Source organism: Mobula hypostoma, chromosome 21 (assembly GCF_963921235.1).
Source record: "Mobula hypostoma chromosome 21, sMobHyp1.1, whole genome shotgun sequence".
Classification (NCBI taxonomy): domain Eukaryota; kingdom Metazoa; phylum Chordata; class Chondrichthyes; order Myliobatiformes; family Myliobatidae; genus Mobula; species Mobula hypostoma.
The window spans coordinates 18,644,642-18,664,015 of NC_086117.1; the positions used below are offsets into that span (position 1 = coordinate 18,644,642).

Consider the following 19,374-nt stretch of genomic DNA (forward strand, 5'->3'; position numbering starts at 1 on the left):
TCTTCCTGCTATTCATTTAGAGGAAATTAAACAACTTATATAGAACACTTTAAATAGGTGGAGGGCGAGGCTACAGTTAAAAACATATATGCAACATTATTGTAAATGAAAACATTCTTTGTGCAATTTCAGTTACTGCAATGCTAGGCAAGTCATAAAGAGCTGACTGGAAGACTTGCCATAGAATGTTAAAATTTGATACAAGAGCACAAATTACATTTGGCTTAATTCTTTTCCATAATGAAGAGGTAGTAATTATGCACAATATACAAGTTGACCTAAAGTATAATTGCTCCATGTGTGGGCAATAAACAGAAAGTCTGTACATTTCTGTAACTCAGTGACCACTGATTTATAGATTTGTAGTAATGAATCACTAATAACACAATTAAAGTTAAAAGCAACAGAGAACATTTGGTTAAACGGAGATTTTAATAGACTAAAGTTACATTAAATCACTCTCCCTGAAGTGTTTTCTTTTGAATCATGGATATAAGCAAACAGATAAACCAAGAGGATGCTCATGAGGTCTTTCTGAAATGACAAAAATAATATGGTTGGCTCTGTCCCTTTTAATCGAGAGCATAGAGGCCAGTTGAACTGTGAAGTTTATGTTATGTGTTTGCTGAATGCAAATTGAAGGGCAAGAACCAAGAACATCTAATTTTCCAGGCCCACAGATGGCACTGAACGGTTTCCCTGGCGTCAAGAAAGAAATACAGGAAGACAGGAAAATATTGATGAATTCAGATATTATTATCTATAAGAGCTGCTAACCGTCACTGCAGCCAAAATCTCCACTGTTGACAGTTCTACTCATGATTTTATGTAACAGATATCATGAATAAGATGGGTGTGCTATTTAAAATGATTACTGAAGATTTAAGTGGTGATTACAGGAATGTAATCTGCGGTGGAGGGAAATCACAGCACTGACATTTCTATTTCTTGTACAAGCTTCATGTTCTCTTTAAAGCCTTGTCTGCCCTCTTGTGGTTCTCAGCCGTTACTGCAAGCACGTTGACCTTGCAGTACTTTTAACATCAGTAAATAATTACCTCTTGTGTAAACTGCGACTGTATGGTGACGATTTCGTTGGTTATTTGTTAATAACCTACTAGACTAAACAAGCAAGTTAATTGTTTACACACCAGCTCAACTAGCACCATGAGAAGTTATTAAAATGTTAAAACAGCTTAGCACTGCAAGAAATAACTATTAATTTAGGTTTACGCAAACATTAAACAGACATCATTGTAGCATCTCTTTGCATGTGGAGGGCTTTCTAATGCTTGCATCGAGAATACTGTGGCAGTTCTATTAATGGCACAAAAATCTACCAGCCTCGGACAATGTGGGTCAGAGTTACAACCAACAGGCTCACTGCATTTCAGTTTGTACCAAAATCAGCCAACTTAAGTCAAAGTATATTCAGTTCCAAAGTAAGTACACTATATACAACCTGGAGATTCATTACAACACACACAAAATGCTGGAGGAACTCAGCAGGCCAGGCTGCATCAATGAAAAAGAGTACAGTTGACATTTTGGGCCGAGACCCTTCTTCAGAACTCAAACGTCTCGGCCCGAAATGTCAACTCACACAAAATGCTGGAGGAACTCAACAGGCCAGGCTGCATCAATGAAAAAGAGTACAGTTGACATTTCGGGCCGAGACCCTTCTTCAGGACTCAAACGTCTCGGCCCGAAATGTCAACTGTTTACCTTTTTCTGTAGATGCTGCCCGACCTTCTAAGTTTTTCCAGCACGTTCTGCGGTGTTGCTTTGAACCTCCGACATCCGCAGATGTCCTCGTGCTTGGGGTTCCTCTCCTGACAGGCAGTCGCAGAGCAGAGAGACCCAATCGAAGCCATTAAAAAACAAAAGATCGCCAAATACTCAATGTGCAGTAAGCAAAAGCCAGCAAACAACATAAGTTCATGAAAGTGAGTCCACAGCCATGAAGCCAGTTTCACTGCAGCCAACTCAGTGAATAGAAGCAGCAATCCAAGTATGGGAGGCCTTGGCTTCCAACGCCTGGACTGGACTAATGTGTAGTTATTCTACATTATAGTTCCAATGCAATTTTCTCAGCTTTAAATATTGGGCTTTGATTAGACAGATACAATAGATACAGTAACGAATTTGCTCATAATACCAGAGATGACAAAGCTGGGAAAACTTGCAATATGGATCACAAAATCAAATCATTTATGTCACAAGAACAGATGCTGGAAGAGCAAAATTATCGTGGTTGCATTTTCCTTCACGCATCCTGACGGACCCATGCGTTCCTGACGTGAGACACAGTACTTTGTAAAGTTACTGAATCCAGCACACGAAGTTACAGTTATGTATGGTCTGTACGGAGATGATGGGCTGAAGGGCCTGCTTTCATCCTCTATGACTAAGATATTGACCCTTCCACACAGTCAACAACTCCAATAACAAGGGTGGAACGACACTGTAGAGACTAGCCCAGCGCTTTACAGTGCCAGAGATCTCCAATCAGAGCTCGGTACCAGCTGCTGTCCATAAGGAGTTTTTTAGTAAGTTTTGCCTACGACCGTGTGGGTTTCCAAAGGGAAACAGTTAGGGTTAGTGAGTCACGGACACACTACATTGGCGCCCGAAGCATTGCGACACTTGCCCCCAGCACAATCCTCGGGATATGTAGGTCGTTGACACAAATGACGCATTTCACTGTATGTTTCGACGTACATGTGACAAATAAAGCCAATCTCTTTCATCTCTATATACCTGCCCTCATCCTACTTCCCTGTGACGCAAGAGGAAGCCATTTGGCCACCCATGTATACCCAGCTCACAGGCCAATCCTACCCACCACGAAGCGATCCTCGTTGACCTTGCCAAGCTGCCGTCATTCCACACCATGAGGATCTGGAAGATCCTCTGCGTGTCCTGGCCAAGAAAGATCTCCAACCACGCCCTACTCCTTCAGCGTCACCAAGAGAACATGGCCACAATCATCATGAGGAAACGCTGGAGATGGATTGGGCACCTGACGAAAAGAGAGGCCAACTCCATCATTAAGACAGCATTACAATGGACCGAGGAAACACGGGAAACCAAAGACAACTTGGTGCCGTACCAAAGAGGCAGATATGAGGAGCCGGACCCACACCTGGGGAACAATACAGAAGATGGCCAAGGACGGACAGAGATGGAGGACCTTCATTTCTGCCCTAAATGCCCATGGCATCACAGGCAGTTAATAAGTAAGTACTACCCTCCTTGCATTCACAGTAACCTAACTCCATCAGCTGCAATTTTTAGTGGTGGGAGGAAACCAAAGTAGCCGGATTAAACCCGGAGCACATGCAAATTCCACACAGACAGCACTCAAGGTCAGGATCAAATCCAGATCACTGGAGCTGCAAGACACCAGCTTCAATAGCTGCACCACTCTTCTACCCACTGTTAATACTAACAGCTCTTTACAAGTAATTTCAAAATAACTAATCCCACCCGTGGATGATTTGTGGACCAGTGAACAAAGTTTCAAAACGTGCGGGCAAAATGAAAATGTGAAATCAAATTATTTGTACACAATGATCCAGAGAACGTTCTAACTGGCTGGTATGGAGGGGATCAAAGTAAGCTGCAGAGAGTTTTAAAATTAGTCAGCTCTATCATGGGCACTAACCCCCGTAGTATCCAGGACATCTTCACGGAGCCGTACCTCAAAAAGGTGGTGTCCATCATTAAGGACCCCAGCACCCAGGGCATGCCCTCTTCTCACTGTTACCATCAGGTAGGAGATACAGAAGCCTGAAGGCACACACTCAGCGATTCAGGAACAGCTTCTTCCCCTCTGCCATCCGATTCCTAAATGGATGTTGAATCCTTGGACACTACCTCAGTACTTTCTTTTTAAATTTCCTATTTTTTTGCACTACTTGTTTAATTTAACTCTTTCATAGCTAGTGTATTTAATTTAGTATTCAGTGTAACTATGTAATACTTAGTGTAATTCACAGTTATCTTTCTCGCTCTATTATTACGTATCGCATTGTCCTGCTGCTGTAAAGTTAACAAATATCACGCCATATGCCGGTGATATTAAACCTGATTCTGATTCTCAGAACTCAGTGACTGTTGGATAGTGGAAAATGTTTCTTTTTTTTTGGGAAAACACTGGATTTTTGACGGAAGAAAAACATTGCAGGACTATGGAAAAAAATAGCCAGGAAAAGGGAGTGAACAGACTGCTCTGCCAGGACTGGTGTGAAATCTGTGGACGGAATAATCTCCTTCTGTGCAGTGACAATTCTATCATTGTACCGATAGCTTTTGATGCACAGATGGCGGTAACTCCATAAGTTAAAGCAAAGACCTGGACAACCTCGGTTACCTACCAACTTCAATGAAGATCTTGTTACCTACCAACTTCAGTGAATTTGGAAATTCAGCCGGGCCAGATTGAAAAGGTCAGGGTGTCAGGGCCAGAGGCAAGGGCCGGGCGGTGTTCAGCTCACTGAGATTTACTTGTCTCTGTGTTGAACTGTGGTCTGCAAATAAAGGGGTCCTGGATCGGCGGCAGTGATGACTGGCTTTGTGGCTGTGAAGTCACTTTTATGAACTTTAGTTCTCAATGTTAATTCCTTACTTTTTATTGTTTGCATGATTTGTTCTTTTTTTTTACACATTGGGTGTTTGATGGCCTTTTTTAATGGGTTCTATTGGGTTTCTTTGTTTTATGACTGTCTTTGAGGAGACGAATGTCAAGGTTGCCTATAGTATACATACTGTGATAATAAATGTACTTTGAACATTAAAGGCCAAATTAATCAATCTACAATATAATTTAAAACCACAATACTTCTCATTATATTTCCAATTCCCTCAAGTTGTACACTAAAATTATAGCATCTAAGTTGTTTATTGACCAATATTCAACGGCTAACTTTAATTGATACTATGCATTCACATCTCTGCAATTACTTGATTTTAAAAACAGGAATTTCTGATATCATTCATTTCTCCCAATCTAAAATAAATAACCCATGACGGACTGTAAATGGTGAATAAAATGTTTTATCAAATTTGGCAAAGTCATATTTTCACCTTCCCCATCTATACCACACCAACTCCATCCAAAGTTTTTTTAAATGTAAGTTCCTGTTCTTAAAATGAAGTAAAAACTATTGAAAGCATAGTTCTAAATTTGTATAATATAAATCGCCCGGCTGCTATATCTAAGGAATGATATTGCAAGGATGTCAGCTCAAAGGACTGAGTTTTACGCAAAGATCTGTGCAACTTAACTAAAAGCACGACAATCACTTAAAACAAGGTTAGAAAAAGCCAGCTGAATACGTCAGACATGTTCTGATAAAGGCTCGTATCTAAAGCATGAACTTGTGTTTTTGTCTACACGATGGTGATAGGCTGTGCATTTCCTATATCAACATTTCTAGTCGGGTGACCAGCACTTGCGGAGTCCTTTAACCACTTTTATCCATAAAGATATAGAATTGTATTTCAAACCATTGTTCCTTTACAAGAGCACCACATAGACAATGCCGGAGGAACTCAGATAGCATCAGTGGAGGGGTAAAGAACAGGCATACGACCACCTCCCATGTTCCTACTTCATCCACGTTCCTCCTCACCTGGTCTCACTTGTCACCGGCCTCTCTGCGGATGCTGCCTGACCTGCTGAGTTCCTCCAGCACTCCTAGAGGAATGTGCCACTGTTCTCTAGCCCGAGTATTAATGGTATCTGCATCCATCACTGACTTTGGTGCATTGGCATCAAGTTGTGTTCACTGACACCCACGCCAGCAAGACACTCTCTGCTCCTTGGATCTACCAAATCTTTCCTTCCCAAGAAGTGCTGTAAAGGCAAGGATGTCTAATCCCCATGACTAAGTGTGGTCCAACCTATTCTATATACGATTTAGTTAGTGTCTCTGGACTTCTGAGGCAGCTAGGTGCCCAAAACAACCGGGACACGTAACGGTTCCAGCTGGTAACTTTACTTAAAGGAGGTGAACTTTAAACAAAGTCAAGCAGCTGTTTCAGACTTTAAGCCAGTAGAATGAGCCTGTGCAGTCTACAATCCAATGGGGTAACTATTGAATTTCCCACTTTCAGGTAACCTGCTTCCCATTGTCCCATTTCTCTCTCCTCCTAATCAACCCAGCTGCTCATAATCCAACTGAATCTCACCCCAGCACCTCTGACCCAGTCTCTTTCCCCCTCCTCTACCCACTCGATGTGCCCACCACACATACACTTTCCAGTGGTTCCCCTCAGCCCCTACCCCTCGACTGTTCCCACCCACCGACCCTCCCTGTCCCCACCTACTGCCGATCCTACTTCCTTTATTCAGTTCCACGGTCTACATTCCTTTCCTGTCAGGTTCAACCACCTGCAACCTTCCGTCGCCTCCACCTATCACCTCGGAGCCTCTGTCGCTATTTTCACTCTACCCTCCGCGTAAACCAATCCTTACACACCAGCAGCTCCTGCTCCACCCTTCCCCTCGCCTCTTCGTACTGGCTATCTACCCCCTTTCTTTTGGTCCAGATGAAGGATCTCGACCTGAATCGCTGGCTCTCCATCTACTCCACGGACGCTGCTTGACCCACTGAGGTCCTCCAGCAGCAGTTAGTGGGTTTTTTTTGCTACAAACATTTCTCACAATTCGATTTACATAAAATAACGAGAGGGCCAGCAGAGGGTGTTTATACAAGAACGCTGACCTCTCGATTCCATACTGATAAATAACTTCAAGGAAGCTTTCAGCGTCAGCCCGATATTACAGATTTATAAATCACCTGCTGCTCTATACACGAGAAAAATACACAAGTCTCAATGAACAGGAGAAGTTCAAGATGTACTTCCTCTAAATTGGAGGATGTGTTGCTGCGATGAGGTCACTCTCAGGTTGGAGGAGCAAAACCTCATATTCCGTCTGTGTAGCCTCCAACCTGATGGCGTGAACATTGACTTCTCTAACTTCTGCTTCTTCTTCTCTCTAAATTGTCCCTCTCTCCCTTCCCTCTTCTCTTCTCCTCACCTGCCTATCACCCCCCTCAGGTGTCCGCCTTCCTTCCCTTCCTCCCATGGTCCACGCTCCTCCTATCAGTCTCCTTCTTCTTCAGCCCTTTACCACCAATTGTCTCGCAGCTTCTTGCTTCATCACCCTCTGCCCCAACCACCTGTCTTCACCCATCACTTGTATCCCTTCCCCCTTCCTTTCCACTCCTGAAGAAGGGTCTCGGCCCAAAACAGTCACTGTTAATTGCTTTCCATAGATGTTGCCTGACCTGCTGAGTTCCTCCAGTGTTGTGTGTGTGTTAATATTAGAATTTGAATGGTATGTACTTACTAAAACGAGGGTCTGCAGAATGTTCTTAGATTTTGCTTTAAATGTTGGTCCACGCCACCATGTAAAGCACAACTCTTGGTAAGTATGTCAAAAACACACAACTACATCTATGGCTGTACCTTTTGATCCTTCCACACGAGGCAAGTTTCTAGTCCCTCCAAGTACCAGTTAGAGGGAGACAGATGTTTAGAACACACCATCTACAATGCAACAATATCTACTGGACATTTTAAATCTAAAAGCTTATATCCCTAAACCCCTCTTAATACGATGTGTCAAAAATGCCACTGTTATTTTAATTCCTCTTCTATTAGGCACCAGATTACACAAAGGAAGGAACTAGAATTATGCAAAGATTAGGACAGCCAAACAGAAGTTGGCTTTTTTTTTAAGTTTATCAAAAAAGCAATTTCAGAAAAATCATTTAACTTTAAACGTTCCAACAAACCTTTGCATATGCTATCAGATCGTGGCGCCCCATGAAACGATTATAAAACTCCGGTAACCTCCAGGGTGAGATGATCTGTGATTAAAAGAACAAAATACAAAAGGAATCAATCCAACATGATCAATGCAAAGAAGGGTTTTTGAATTCACTAAATAACTGTGAAAACTTTCTCTGGAAAGAAGAGAATTTTAATATTTCTGACTCAGGGAGTTGACCAGGGACGTTAAATTCTACAGATTTTTTTTTTGAGACGCAGAAGTTTCAAAGCTCTCAAGAAATGTACACAGGCAAAGTTGTGAAAGCAGTTGGACTATAAGAGCATCCTTCTAGATCAGGGGGTACCCAACCTTTCTTTTATGCCATGGACCAATACCATTAAACAAGGGATCTGTGGACCCCTGCTCTAGATTCACACACATGCTTATCGCAGATGGAACCACATGATCACCACTTTCATTTGATGCCTAGAGTGATGCAAAATTCATTTCTATACCCCTTCTTCCAAAATCCATACAAACCCCTTTGAGGAGCACCGTGCATTGGAATGACCACTGTAGACAACCACATTTGGACTGTCTATGCTGGTAGAACCCACCAAGTTGCATTGCAAACAAGCACACCATTCTCCAAAGCACTACATTTCTACTTTTTTTTCCACAAGCAAACATCTATTTTAAGCATCACCTGATGTCTTATTGCTATTGGCCCACAACCGAAATGGCCATTGTTGGCTTCTCCTACAACCATTAAGGTTCATCAAAAATCCTAAGTCACTAATTGTGTTTTTTTTCCAAAAGATTCTAAATATCCATTTTTCATTATTTATCCTTTTTATAATGAAAATATACAAGGATTTATTTAAGTGTGCCTGCTTTAGGTACAGCAATGATTCTATATAACAAAGTTGTTTTCAATAAACAATACAATTCAGTCTCTCCTTCCTTTTTTCAATCTCAGTCTGGCATTGGCTCATTATTACTTTTGTTTTATTCATCTACTTTGATACTGCTTTGCGCCATTTACTTTGACATATTGCCTGGGTTTATTACAGCAAAGCTGTTTTTTTAAAGTATCTTGTACCTGGCATCAGGTCAATTAAAATGAGAGCAAGATTCCACCTTGAACCATTTGCCCATTGTAAGATCTTTGTGCTACTATTAGGTTATTAGTTTTGAGGCTCAGAATGGAATTATCCATCCCATTTAAATTAACGTCAATGGAGCAACAGAAGAGTTGGCAAAACTAGAAGAACAGTTCATCACATGCTGGTTGGACAGTCTATCTCACCAGTTCGTTCTGTTCCAGGCCCCATTGCTTATAAGGTGTAACAAAAAACAAGTTCTCAACCATGAACTAGACAAAAGAAGGAGAACTAAGACAAGACATGCTCTTCACTCTTTAAAGTCCAACCAAGTCCTCTGGTACTCAATCCTAGGCATGCAAGACTGACTCTGACTAAACAAAAGCTCTTTTTACCCCTTATAAAAGGCATTGCACACAGAAATGCACTTCCAAAAAGTACAGTGGTGTCCTGATAAAAAAGCTGGACAGTTGATATCAATTTTTGCAAGTCGCAGTCAGCACTTGAAGGACTGACAGTTCTTCAGATTTAACAGTAACGAAGGCCCCAGCCATCCCATTGCTCCCCTTTTCCCTTTCATAAGCCAGTTAGTCTATTTTGCATGTCTTGTCTGTCATTATCGTTAGCCGTATCATCTGGGAAACATTTACTCCAGCAGAATTACAGAAAGTTTAATGCAAGAAATATAAAGTTCATACCTTAACTTCAGGATAGAGCGCATAGCAAGTCAGTTCAAACCGGACCTGATCATTTCCCTGAAAAGGAAACGAGTGAAGTTAAATAAATTGAAAACCACAAATTTACACTCATTCAGCAACCACTGCCAACGACCAAACAGCTCCTCCAATTACTCAGTGTCGAAGTAAAATGTTAGGTGAGGCATCATTGTTGTGAATTTGTATAAACACATTGAGTATATTTACAGCAAAGGTTTGATAGCTTTTCAGTTAGTCAGGGTGTCAAAGATTACAGGGAGAAGGCAGGAAAATGGGTTGAGGGGGAATAATGAATCAGCCATGATGGAATGGTAGAGCAGACTTGATGGGCTGAATGGCCTAATTCTGCTGCTATGTTTTATGGTCTTATGGTCTTTGTGGTTTGTTTACACCAACCTCTTAGGCTTCTTCCACTGAGGTTGGGTGAGACTAGAACCAGAAGTCATAGGTTAAGGGTGAAAGATGAAATATTTAGGGGGACATGAGAGGGCACTTTTTCTTCACTCAGAGGGTTGTGAGAGTGTGGAATGAGCTGTCCAGAAGTGTGGATGTGTTCGATTTCAACACTTAAGAGAAATTTGGATAGATGTATGGATATATATGGTGTAAGCTATATAGGTGGCGGGGTGGAGATATGTCTCTACCAAAGGAGGTGAAAGGCCCTCCTACCCTCCGCTCGCCTGCAGGTCACCATTGGACAAGGTGTAGCACCTGATTAGCTCCTGAACAGGGTCACGTGAAGCCGAGGGAGCAGGTGGTCGAAGGTCGCATGAGCAACTGGTGCACATCACAAGTTGGGGTCATGCGCCCACTAACGCCAGGCAGACAATCTCTGAAGAGTATTTATAATGGCTGGGGTGACCCGTCTTGTAAAGGCACTGTCCAGAAGAAGGCAATGGCAAACCACTTCAGTAGAAAGATTTGCCAAGAACAATCATGGAAAGACTATGATGGCCCATATCATATTATACAGCATACAATGATGATGTCATATTATACAGCGCATAATGATGATGTCATATGATATGGCACATAATGATGATGATGAGGACATGGATGGGATGGTTATGGAGGACTATGGTCCAGGTGTAGGTCAATGGGACTAGGCAGATTAATAGCTTGACATAGATTATTACCCTGTTAGAAGGATGACAAGACTTTTAACACTTCTATAACATGATGACTTAATTCTTCATAAATACAGATAGGAAGCCTCTTATTTTAAAACAATTCATGTCATCCATTAAAAGGGTGTGCAGAGAAATATCACTGCGTCATTGGGTTAACTCACTGTTCTTCCTCAGAAGTCTAGGTTCCTTTGTACAGAGAGAAAACTACGTTGGCAATTTTAACAACATCCAACAAAGCATTTGAATAAAACATACAAATGATAATTTTCAACAAAGAAAATCTGATAGCATATAGAAGATAATATCTTCAAACCAAATCTTGGAGTTGGCCTCTAACTTAAACCCAAGAAACACTTCTGACTTCTTGCCAATCTATTTTCCAAAAGTCTAAAATGTTACTCCGTGCGTTTTCGGAAATTCCAGCAGATTTTGAATTGGCAGAACTAATGTTAAAAGATGGACAGTGGCCCCAGCTTGTTTTAAGTGAAACTCATTCTCTTTTCCCATGTCTATAATTTCTCTCCCACATTAACCTTCGAGCATACATTTGACTCTTATTATGCAAATTAGTATACATTTGCATGCACCTCAGGTGGTGATCTGGAGATCAGTAACCTCTGTGATTATGTTTGTGTTTAATCTGAACCCAAGCTACTCACACTCACTCAGTAGAACCCCCTTCTCAGTCCTACACGGCACATGATCCTCCCAGTGCAACTCCAAGGAGGTGTCCCTTATCCCTGGAGAAGAAGAGCTGCTGGAGGGACATTGGTGGAGGGAAATGGGGAGTCAATATTTCAGGTCGAGACCCTTTGGTCTGGACTGAAGGAGTTGAGGGGAGACAGCCAGTATAAAGAAGCGAGGGGAAGAGACGGCAAGAGCTGGCAAGCGTTAGGCAGGTCCAGGTTAAGAGGGGTTGACTGGCAGCGAGAGGGAGGGTGGAAATTGTGATAAAGTGATCAGTAGAGGTAACGAAGTGGTGGATCTGATAGGGAAGAAAGGCAGAGCAGAAACAAAGAAAGGAGACTGCAGACTCATTTGCCTCCCTTCTCCTCCCTTTCCTGGGCAGACAACACAAACTTTACTACTGATGATCTCAGATCGGTTCCTGTGCTGCCTGTAAGGAGTTTGTACGTTCTCCCCATTACCGCTTGGGTTTCATCCCGCAGTCCAATGACGAACTGGTTGGTAGGTTAATTGGTCATTGTAAACTGTCCCGTGATTAGGCTAGGATTAATTTGGAGAATTGCTGGGCGATGCAGCTCGAAGGGCCGGAAGGGCCAATTCCACGCTGTATCCCAATAAATAAAAGCAGAGAACAGCATCCATCCCTCAACTGATTTGATCCCCATCTCAAGCACAGTTCCCCTCACCCATCAGCTCCCACCTTAAACAGCCTCCTGCAATGCCTCTGCTTGTCTCACAGACCGCAAACGTTTTGTATCCGATGTGCATGTGCAATAGCCATTTTCCAGATCCCCACAACTTCCCTGCCTGCGCTCACCCCGGTCCCACTCCTCCTGCCCCGGATTTGCAGAGCTAATTGGAAGGGGCATGAAGTGCTGATATAGATTTCCCTCTCCCTGTTACCCTGCAGAGTCCGAATCTCGGGCTGCAGCTCATTATCTCTGAGCTGAAGATCCTGGAATAGGGAAAACTGAAACAAGTTCCATCACCTCCCACATATGACGACTGCGAATCATGAACCATCGTACCATGCCCGTCTCACTTCAGAATATTTAATTCTTTGAAATATAAAAGCTGCTTTTTGCTTGTGTGTCACAAGTCCCGTTCACTAAGTCCACACTCCGTAGACAGTACACACCATGTGCTTCAGCAGAAGCCACAGATTTATAATCCAAGTTCTCAACCGGAGGACAACGGTTTCCATTTACCAAATCTAGCTGGTTATCTAATTAACTGAATGACTTTCAGGCTACTGACTTACTACTGTAAATAAAAGTTAACAAAATCTAAACAAATATAGCTTACTTACACAAGTAAATATTTGAAACAGCTCTGTGTATGTATCGAAAGCCTACACTCTCGGAACACTACACTCAGTGAGCATTCTACTCTGTACTAAAACATGCTGTGTTCTGTTGTCTTCTTAATCCTATTGCCCTGTCCCCCCTTTTAACGTGTTCAGGACCTGCGGAATGGGTGGGAGGGATGAACTGGGCTGTGTATGTGTATGGGTGGGAGGGATGAACTGGGCTGTGTATGTGTATGGGTGGGAGGGGGGAACTGGGCTGTGTATGAGTATGGGTGGGAGGGGGAACTGGGCTGTGTATGTGTATGGGTGAGAGGGGGGAACTGGGCTGTGTATGTGTATGGGTGAGGGGGGGAACTGGACTGTGTATGTGTATGGGTGGGAGGGGGGAACTGGGCTGTGTATGTGGGGCGAATGGTCCCGGGTTCGAATCTGGCCAGTCCCTTGCAGGCTTTCTATCCGTGCTGGGTTGAGCGTCGAGCTGGCAACACAGTCTCGTAACAAACAGGCGAATGCTAATGAAACGGCAAGAGGCCGGCTGGTGGTGCAACGACATCGGCGGCAGACCCTGGAGCGGAGGTTCCCGGGTTCAAACCCAGTCGGGTCCGCCCCCGAGCACGCTTTCCATCCGTGCCGGGTTGAATGTCGAGATCACAACTCGACCTCGTAAAACAAAGGGAAGATACTGTGAAAATGTCTGTGTGCGGAGTGGCCCACCACACAGTCTCTCTCCCTCGCTCTGCACCTGGAAAAGCCACGAAAAATCCATCACCACGAACATGCACGCGTACAGACTTCACGCACGCAGGCCCACGCCAAGAAATAAAGAAACGGCAAGGTTGCCACCCCAATGCGCCACAAGGCGCGGAGAGCAATAAGAATGTGTGTGTGTGGGTGGGTGGCTCGTAGAGAGGAACTGGCCTTGTCTGGCTGGTGTTGTTTTGTTATTTGTTGTGCTCTGCGGAGAGCAACCCAAAACACAACAAGCAACAAAACTGTGGGCGGGCTACGTCAGCGCCTGAACGTGTGGCGGCACTTACAGGCTGCCCCCAGCACGTCCGCAGGCTGTGAAGGTTGTTAACGCAAACAGTACATTTCACCACAGGCTTTGATGTACGCTGATAAATAAGTCTGAACCTAAATTAAAGACGGTTAATAACTCTCTTGTCCCTGTTTCCAAATCCAAATGTTAACTGTTGAAAAAGTACCCAGCTTAATGCTGCTTGTTAAAGTATTCCTGGTGCTCCAGTCTGAACACTCTGAGCTATAAACACACCAAGCGCCAGTTTCAGGAAACTGTCTCCCCCTGCTGGTGCTCCGCCGGCATTGCGACAGTAATCCTTCAGTGGGCAGCAAAGCACCTGACAAGGTGCGGGCAGGACTGCCCGAGACCTCGCAGTGCCGAGAAGTGGGGCGAAGCTGTGCACCCCGAGGGGGGCAACACAAGAGCAGGCGTTGTTGGGAACTGTCGGCCACTGCTCTGTGTGCCGACAAGCCGTCTACAATCACCTCCTGTTGAAGGTGACGGAAGCTGCTGTCTTCCACTGAGTTTCTCTGCTGCAACAAGTAACTGCTCGCTAGAAATCTTGCCATCCCTGTGACATGGGGCGCTCTTACACAGTCAGGCCTTCATAAAAGAGCCTAGAAATCCTTAAATTACTGAACTAATTATCTGATGGGGAGAAGGTTCAAACATCAGAGGTGCAGAGGGAATTAGGAGTCCTTGTGCAAGACTCCCAGAAGATTAATTTACAGATTGAGTCTGTGGTAAAGAAGGCAAATGCAATGTTGGCATTTATTTCAAGGGGAACAGAATATAAAAACAAGGAGATAATGCTGAGCCTTTATAAGACACTAGTCAAGCCACACTTGGAGTATTGTATTGTCAACTCTTGGGCTTGAGTGGGATCTGGGATCAGCCGTGATGGAATGATGGAGTAGACGAGGGGCTGAATGTCCTAATTCTGCTCCTATGTCTTTTGATCTTATGGTCTGAACTGAATAGTCCTGGACTGTTTCAAGGGCTCTGCGGTTTGATCTTTAATGCTCTGTGTGTTATTTGCTCTTTTTTGCCGTTTGCGTGATCTGTTCTTTTTTGTGCGTGATGGGTGTTTGATGTTTCTCTTTGAACAGGTTCCATGGTGTCTCTTTGTTTCGTGGCTGTCTGCAGGAAGACAAATCTCAGGGTTGTATGCTACATACATACTTTGATGATAAATGTACTTTGAATCTTCAGGCCCTACTGTGCATGAAACTGGCCTGTCCACCAGCTTTCCCTCTTAGCCTCTCCTCACAATCGGTACATACATCTTGAAACTACTAAAGCACCACTTCATTGCCACAGAAGAAAACACTTTAACTATTTCACTGCCCAGCTCAGAAGGATGAGGGCAGGAGGGGTATCCATGGAAACCTGCTGGATACTGGAAGGCCTGGATAGGGTGGATGTGGAGAGGATAACTTCTTTAGTTGGAGAGTCTGGGATCCAAGGGCACAGCCTCGGAGTAAAGGGACATCCGTTCAGAACTGAAATGAGGAGGAGTTTCTTCAACCAGCAAATACTGAAACTGTGGAGTTTGTGGATGCAAAGTCATTGGGTGTATTTAAGGTGGAGTTTGATAGGTTCTTATTGGTAACAGGAGGAGGAGAAGATGGCGGCGTGACGCAGGGCGCAGTGGCCACTCCGGTGAATGATATCTGTTATCTGTCAAGTAGGATGCCGTGCACAATCCTGATTTGATGGAGACAGACGTGGAGGAACATCTGGTGAAACTTCTGAGACTCCTGTTTCACTGCCGCCGCTACTGTGTGGTCTAGAATCTCTGGAGGGGAGGGCCCCGAGTCCTTGGCTTTACGTTGCTCGGCAGCTGGGGCGGGATCGAGGCGCTCAGCAGAGATGGTGCTCGGTGTTGGAGGCTCGAAATTTTCGGATGGACTCAGAGTCGGACTGTGGTTGGGTGCTTCCAGGATGCTGCATCGGCAAGTTTGCAGCGCTGGAAGCTCATGGCAGGGAGAGCTTCTCCCTTCTACCGTCCGCGTGAGATGTTGGGGCTATCAGGACTTTAAGACTTTTTTTTACCGTGCCTATGGTCTGATATCAAATTATGGTATTGCTTTGCACTGTTGTAACTATATGTTATAATGATGTGGTTTTTGTCAGTTTTAGTCTTGGTCTGTCCTGTGTTTCTGTGATATCATACTGGAAGAACATTGTATCATTTCTTAATGCATGCATTACTAAATGATAATAAACAAGGACTGAGTGTCCTCATAATCTAATCTAATTATGGTTACAGGAGAAACAGCCATGGTTGAGTGGTGGACCCAGTAGCCTAGTTCTGTTCCTGTATTTCATGGTCTTGTGCCCTGGCAGTGCCAGTCAAGGGCCGAGTCCGTCACCAGGTTCCCAACACAGCAGCAGAGAAGCGCATCTCAACATCCAACGCCAAAGTGATCTCACATAAAACACAAGAGTGTTCTTGTTCCTGCGATCAGACCTGACAGGCACCAGAGTCCAAACGGCATGTTTAAATCCACAGAACTAGACAGCAACAGCTAATGTCTCTGAGCTCGGGCAACGCTATTCCAAACCGTGAATGAGCTGCCTCTCTCACGTGTACACTTCACTCTCCCTTCCATTAGCAAAGAGTAGGGAGAGGACACACCTACAGTCTATAACAGGGTGGTTGTGTTCAGAAATCGAACACTGCAACCCAGCATTTGTCGCTCCATTTTCAGTGAGGCAGGCGCACTAACTCTCTCAGGCTCTGAAGTTACACGGTGGAACGTTAGTGAACAATATTCAGAGACCGAAATCACACACTGCCCTGCCTTAGCAGAGATGGTCACCCAATACAAGCAGTTACGAGTGCATGGGGGGAAATTTCACATCTGTGCGTCCAAGCTCCCGTACGAGTGTCCCACAGCGTAACCTTATGGACTCAGTGTTCAGCAGATGGAGGAAAACTAGGCTCACCTGCTGCTTGGAGCAGTAAAATCAGATGACATTACCTGCTCAGAACTTTACATAACAGATTGACCAATGCTCAGTGATTAATAACAGTGGCAGCTTTGCATTGTAACGGGCACGAAGAGGAAGAAATTGAGCCGGAAACTGTGGAACTACAACAAGAGGGTGGTGTCTGTAGCTAAACCAGCTCCTCCGATACATCAGTGGCCAACTCTGACCTCCTCCTCCGACTCCTTGGCCGACTCCTTCCACAGCTTGGCCGGCTCTGCCGCCGATACCAGTCCAGCTCCTCCGATCAACAGGGAGCTCACTGATGGAGTAGCCCAGCAGTAACCTGCTGATCTTAGACTGGAATTGTCTTTGGATCATAAAAAATAAAATTTACAAAGAGAAAAGGACCTTTGGTTGGGCCTCGAGAGGGCACTGCGCTTGCGTGCGATGTGCCCGAGAAGCCCCCACAACTATTTTATCCTTGCGCAGATGACAATGAACTTAGTTAGTCAAACTGAATTCTGTCTCTCGGGTGTATGTACAGTACATGCCCTGGAGAAGGCAGATGAGCAACATCCCCAAATCCAGTGGGCTCACAGCTGTATTAATATCCGGCCGTGATTAGCTATAAACAGCTAAAATTTGTAAAAATGTATATTTCTGGCAACATTTTGCTGCAAATACTTAGTATCACACCTACCTACATTTATTTATTTAACTAGAGTTACAGAGCAGAACGGGCAAAGAGTCACACTGCCAGCAGCCCATCTTTTTAACCCTAGCCTGATTACCAAACAATTTACAATGATTAATTAACGTACTAACCGGTACCTGTTTGGACTGTGGGAGGAAAGTGGAGAAGTTTAAAATAAATAAATACATGCACTAATAACATGCTTTTATTGCAGTGAATTATTCAATTGGTTTAAAATTGCAAATGCTAATTGCATTTAAATCTTCTTTAATTATTGCTTATACTACTTTTTAACAGTGCAAGCTCCTGATGTAGATTTTGGATGGCCAGCTTACACCTCAGAGCTAAATATCCCGATGACATCATCAAATGTTGCCCACTTACTCCAGTACTGGACAAATATTGCCACCTAGTGACAAGACAAGGAACTTCTCCCAAACACAAACAAGAGATTCTCAAAGTTCGAAGTAAACTTATTAACAAAGTACATACTGTATTCATTTTCTTGCGGGCATACTCAGTAAGTCCAATAGCCATAATAGAATCAATGAAAGATCACACCAACAAGTGTGCAAAAGGCAACAAACTGAAAACACAAAGGAAAAAAAAAGAAATAATAGATAAATAGATAAAGAAGTAATAAATATCAAGAACATGAGGTGAAGAATCCTTGAAGGTGAGTACAGAGGTTGTGGGAACGGTTTAGTGATCGGGTAAGTGAAATTATTTCCTTCCCCCCCCAGCACTTGGTTCAAAAGCCTGGTGGCTGAGGAATAACAACTGTTAGGTGGTGTGAGTCCTGAGGCTCCTGTACTTTCTTCCTGATGACAGCAGTGAGAAGATGGCATGACCCGGGTGACGGGCTCCCAGATGATGGCTACTGCTTTCCTGTGACAATGCTCTGTGCCGATGTGCTCAATGGTGGGGAGGGCTTTACCTGTGATGCACAGGGACAAATCCACTACTTTTTGTAGGATTTTCTGGTCAACGGCTTTGGTGTTTCCATACCAGGCTGTGAAGCTGCCAGTCAGTACACCCTCCACCACACATCTTTAGAAGTTAGTGGAAGTTTTAGATGTCATGCCAAATCTTTGCAAATTCCTAGGGAAGTAGAGGCACTGCTGTGCTTTTTTCGTAATTGCACTTACATGCTGGGCCCGGGGCAGGTTTTCTGAAATGGTAACACCAAGGAATTTAAAGTTGCTGACCCTCTCCACGTCTGATTCTCCGATGAGTGCAGGTTTATGGACCTCCGGTTTCCTCCTCCTGAAATCAATAATCAGCTCCTTGGTCTTGCTGATGTTGTTGTGACACCACTCAGCCAGGTTTTCAATCTCCCTCCTAGAAGCTGATACGTCACCAGCTTTGACTTGGCCAATGACGGTCATGTCCTCAGCAAACTTGAATATGGTATTGGAGCTGGGCTTAGCCTCACAGTTGTAAGTGTAAAGTGAGTAGAGCAGGGGGCTAAGTACAGTCTTGTGGTGCACCTGTACTGATGGAGATTGAGGAGGAGATGTTGCCGAACTGAACTGACTGGGGTCTGCAAGTGAGGGATCAAGGGTTGAATTGCACAAGGAGGTATTGAAACCAAGGTCTTGAAGCTTGTTGATTAGTTTTGAGGGGGTGATGGTGTTGAATGCCGAGCTATAGTCAATAAAGAGCATCCTGATGTTTGCATCTTTGCTGTCCCGATGTCCCATGTGTTGAGTGAAGAGCCAGTGAGATAGCATCTGCTGTGGACCTGTTGTGCCGGTAGGCAAAGTGAAGTGGATCCAATTCATTTTTCAGGCAGGAGTTGACACGTTTCATCACCAGCCTCTCGAAGACACTTCATCACCGTGCTAATGGACAATCGTCACTGAGGCAGGCTGCCATGCTTATCTAAGTGAGAGGTTAAAGATCTCAGTGAACACTCCAGCCCAGGTCCTTAGTACTCGGCCAAGGACACTGTCGGGGCTGGATGTTTCTCGTGGGTTCACCCTGCCGAA

At 44.1% G+C, this 19,374-nt stretch overlaps 1 protein-coding gene across 1 annotated transcript in view; it reads right to left on the reverse strand.

Moving 5' to 3' along the window:
- Positions 1–19,374, reverse strand: part of ass1 (argininosuccinate synthase 1) — a 185,751-nt gene that overhangs the window by 132,393 nt on the left and 33,984 nt on the right. The window contains exons 5-6 of the mRNA XM_063073558.1: positions 9,588–9,644; positions 7,809–7,883 (exon numbers count right to left, since the gene is read on the reverse strand). Coding sequence (XP_062929628.1) covers positions 7,809–7,883; positions 9,588–9,644 — 132 coding nt within the window. The remainder of the gene's footprint in view (positions 1–7,808; positions 7,884–9,587; positions 9,645–19,374) is intronic.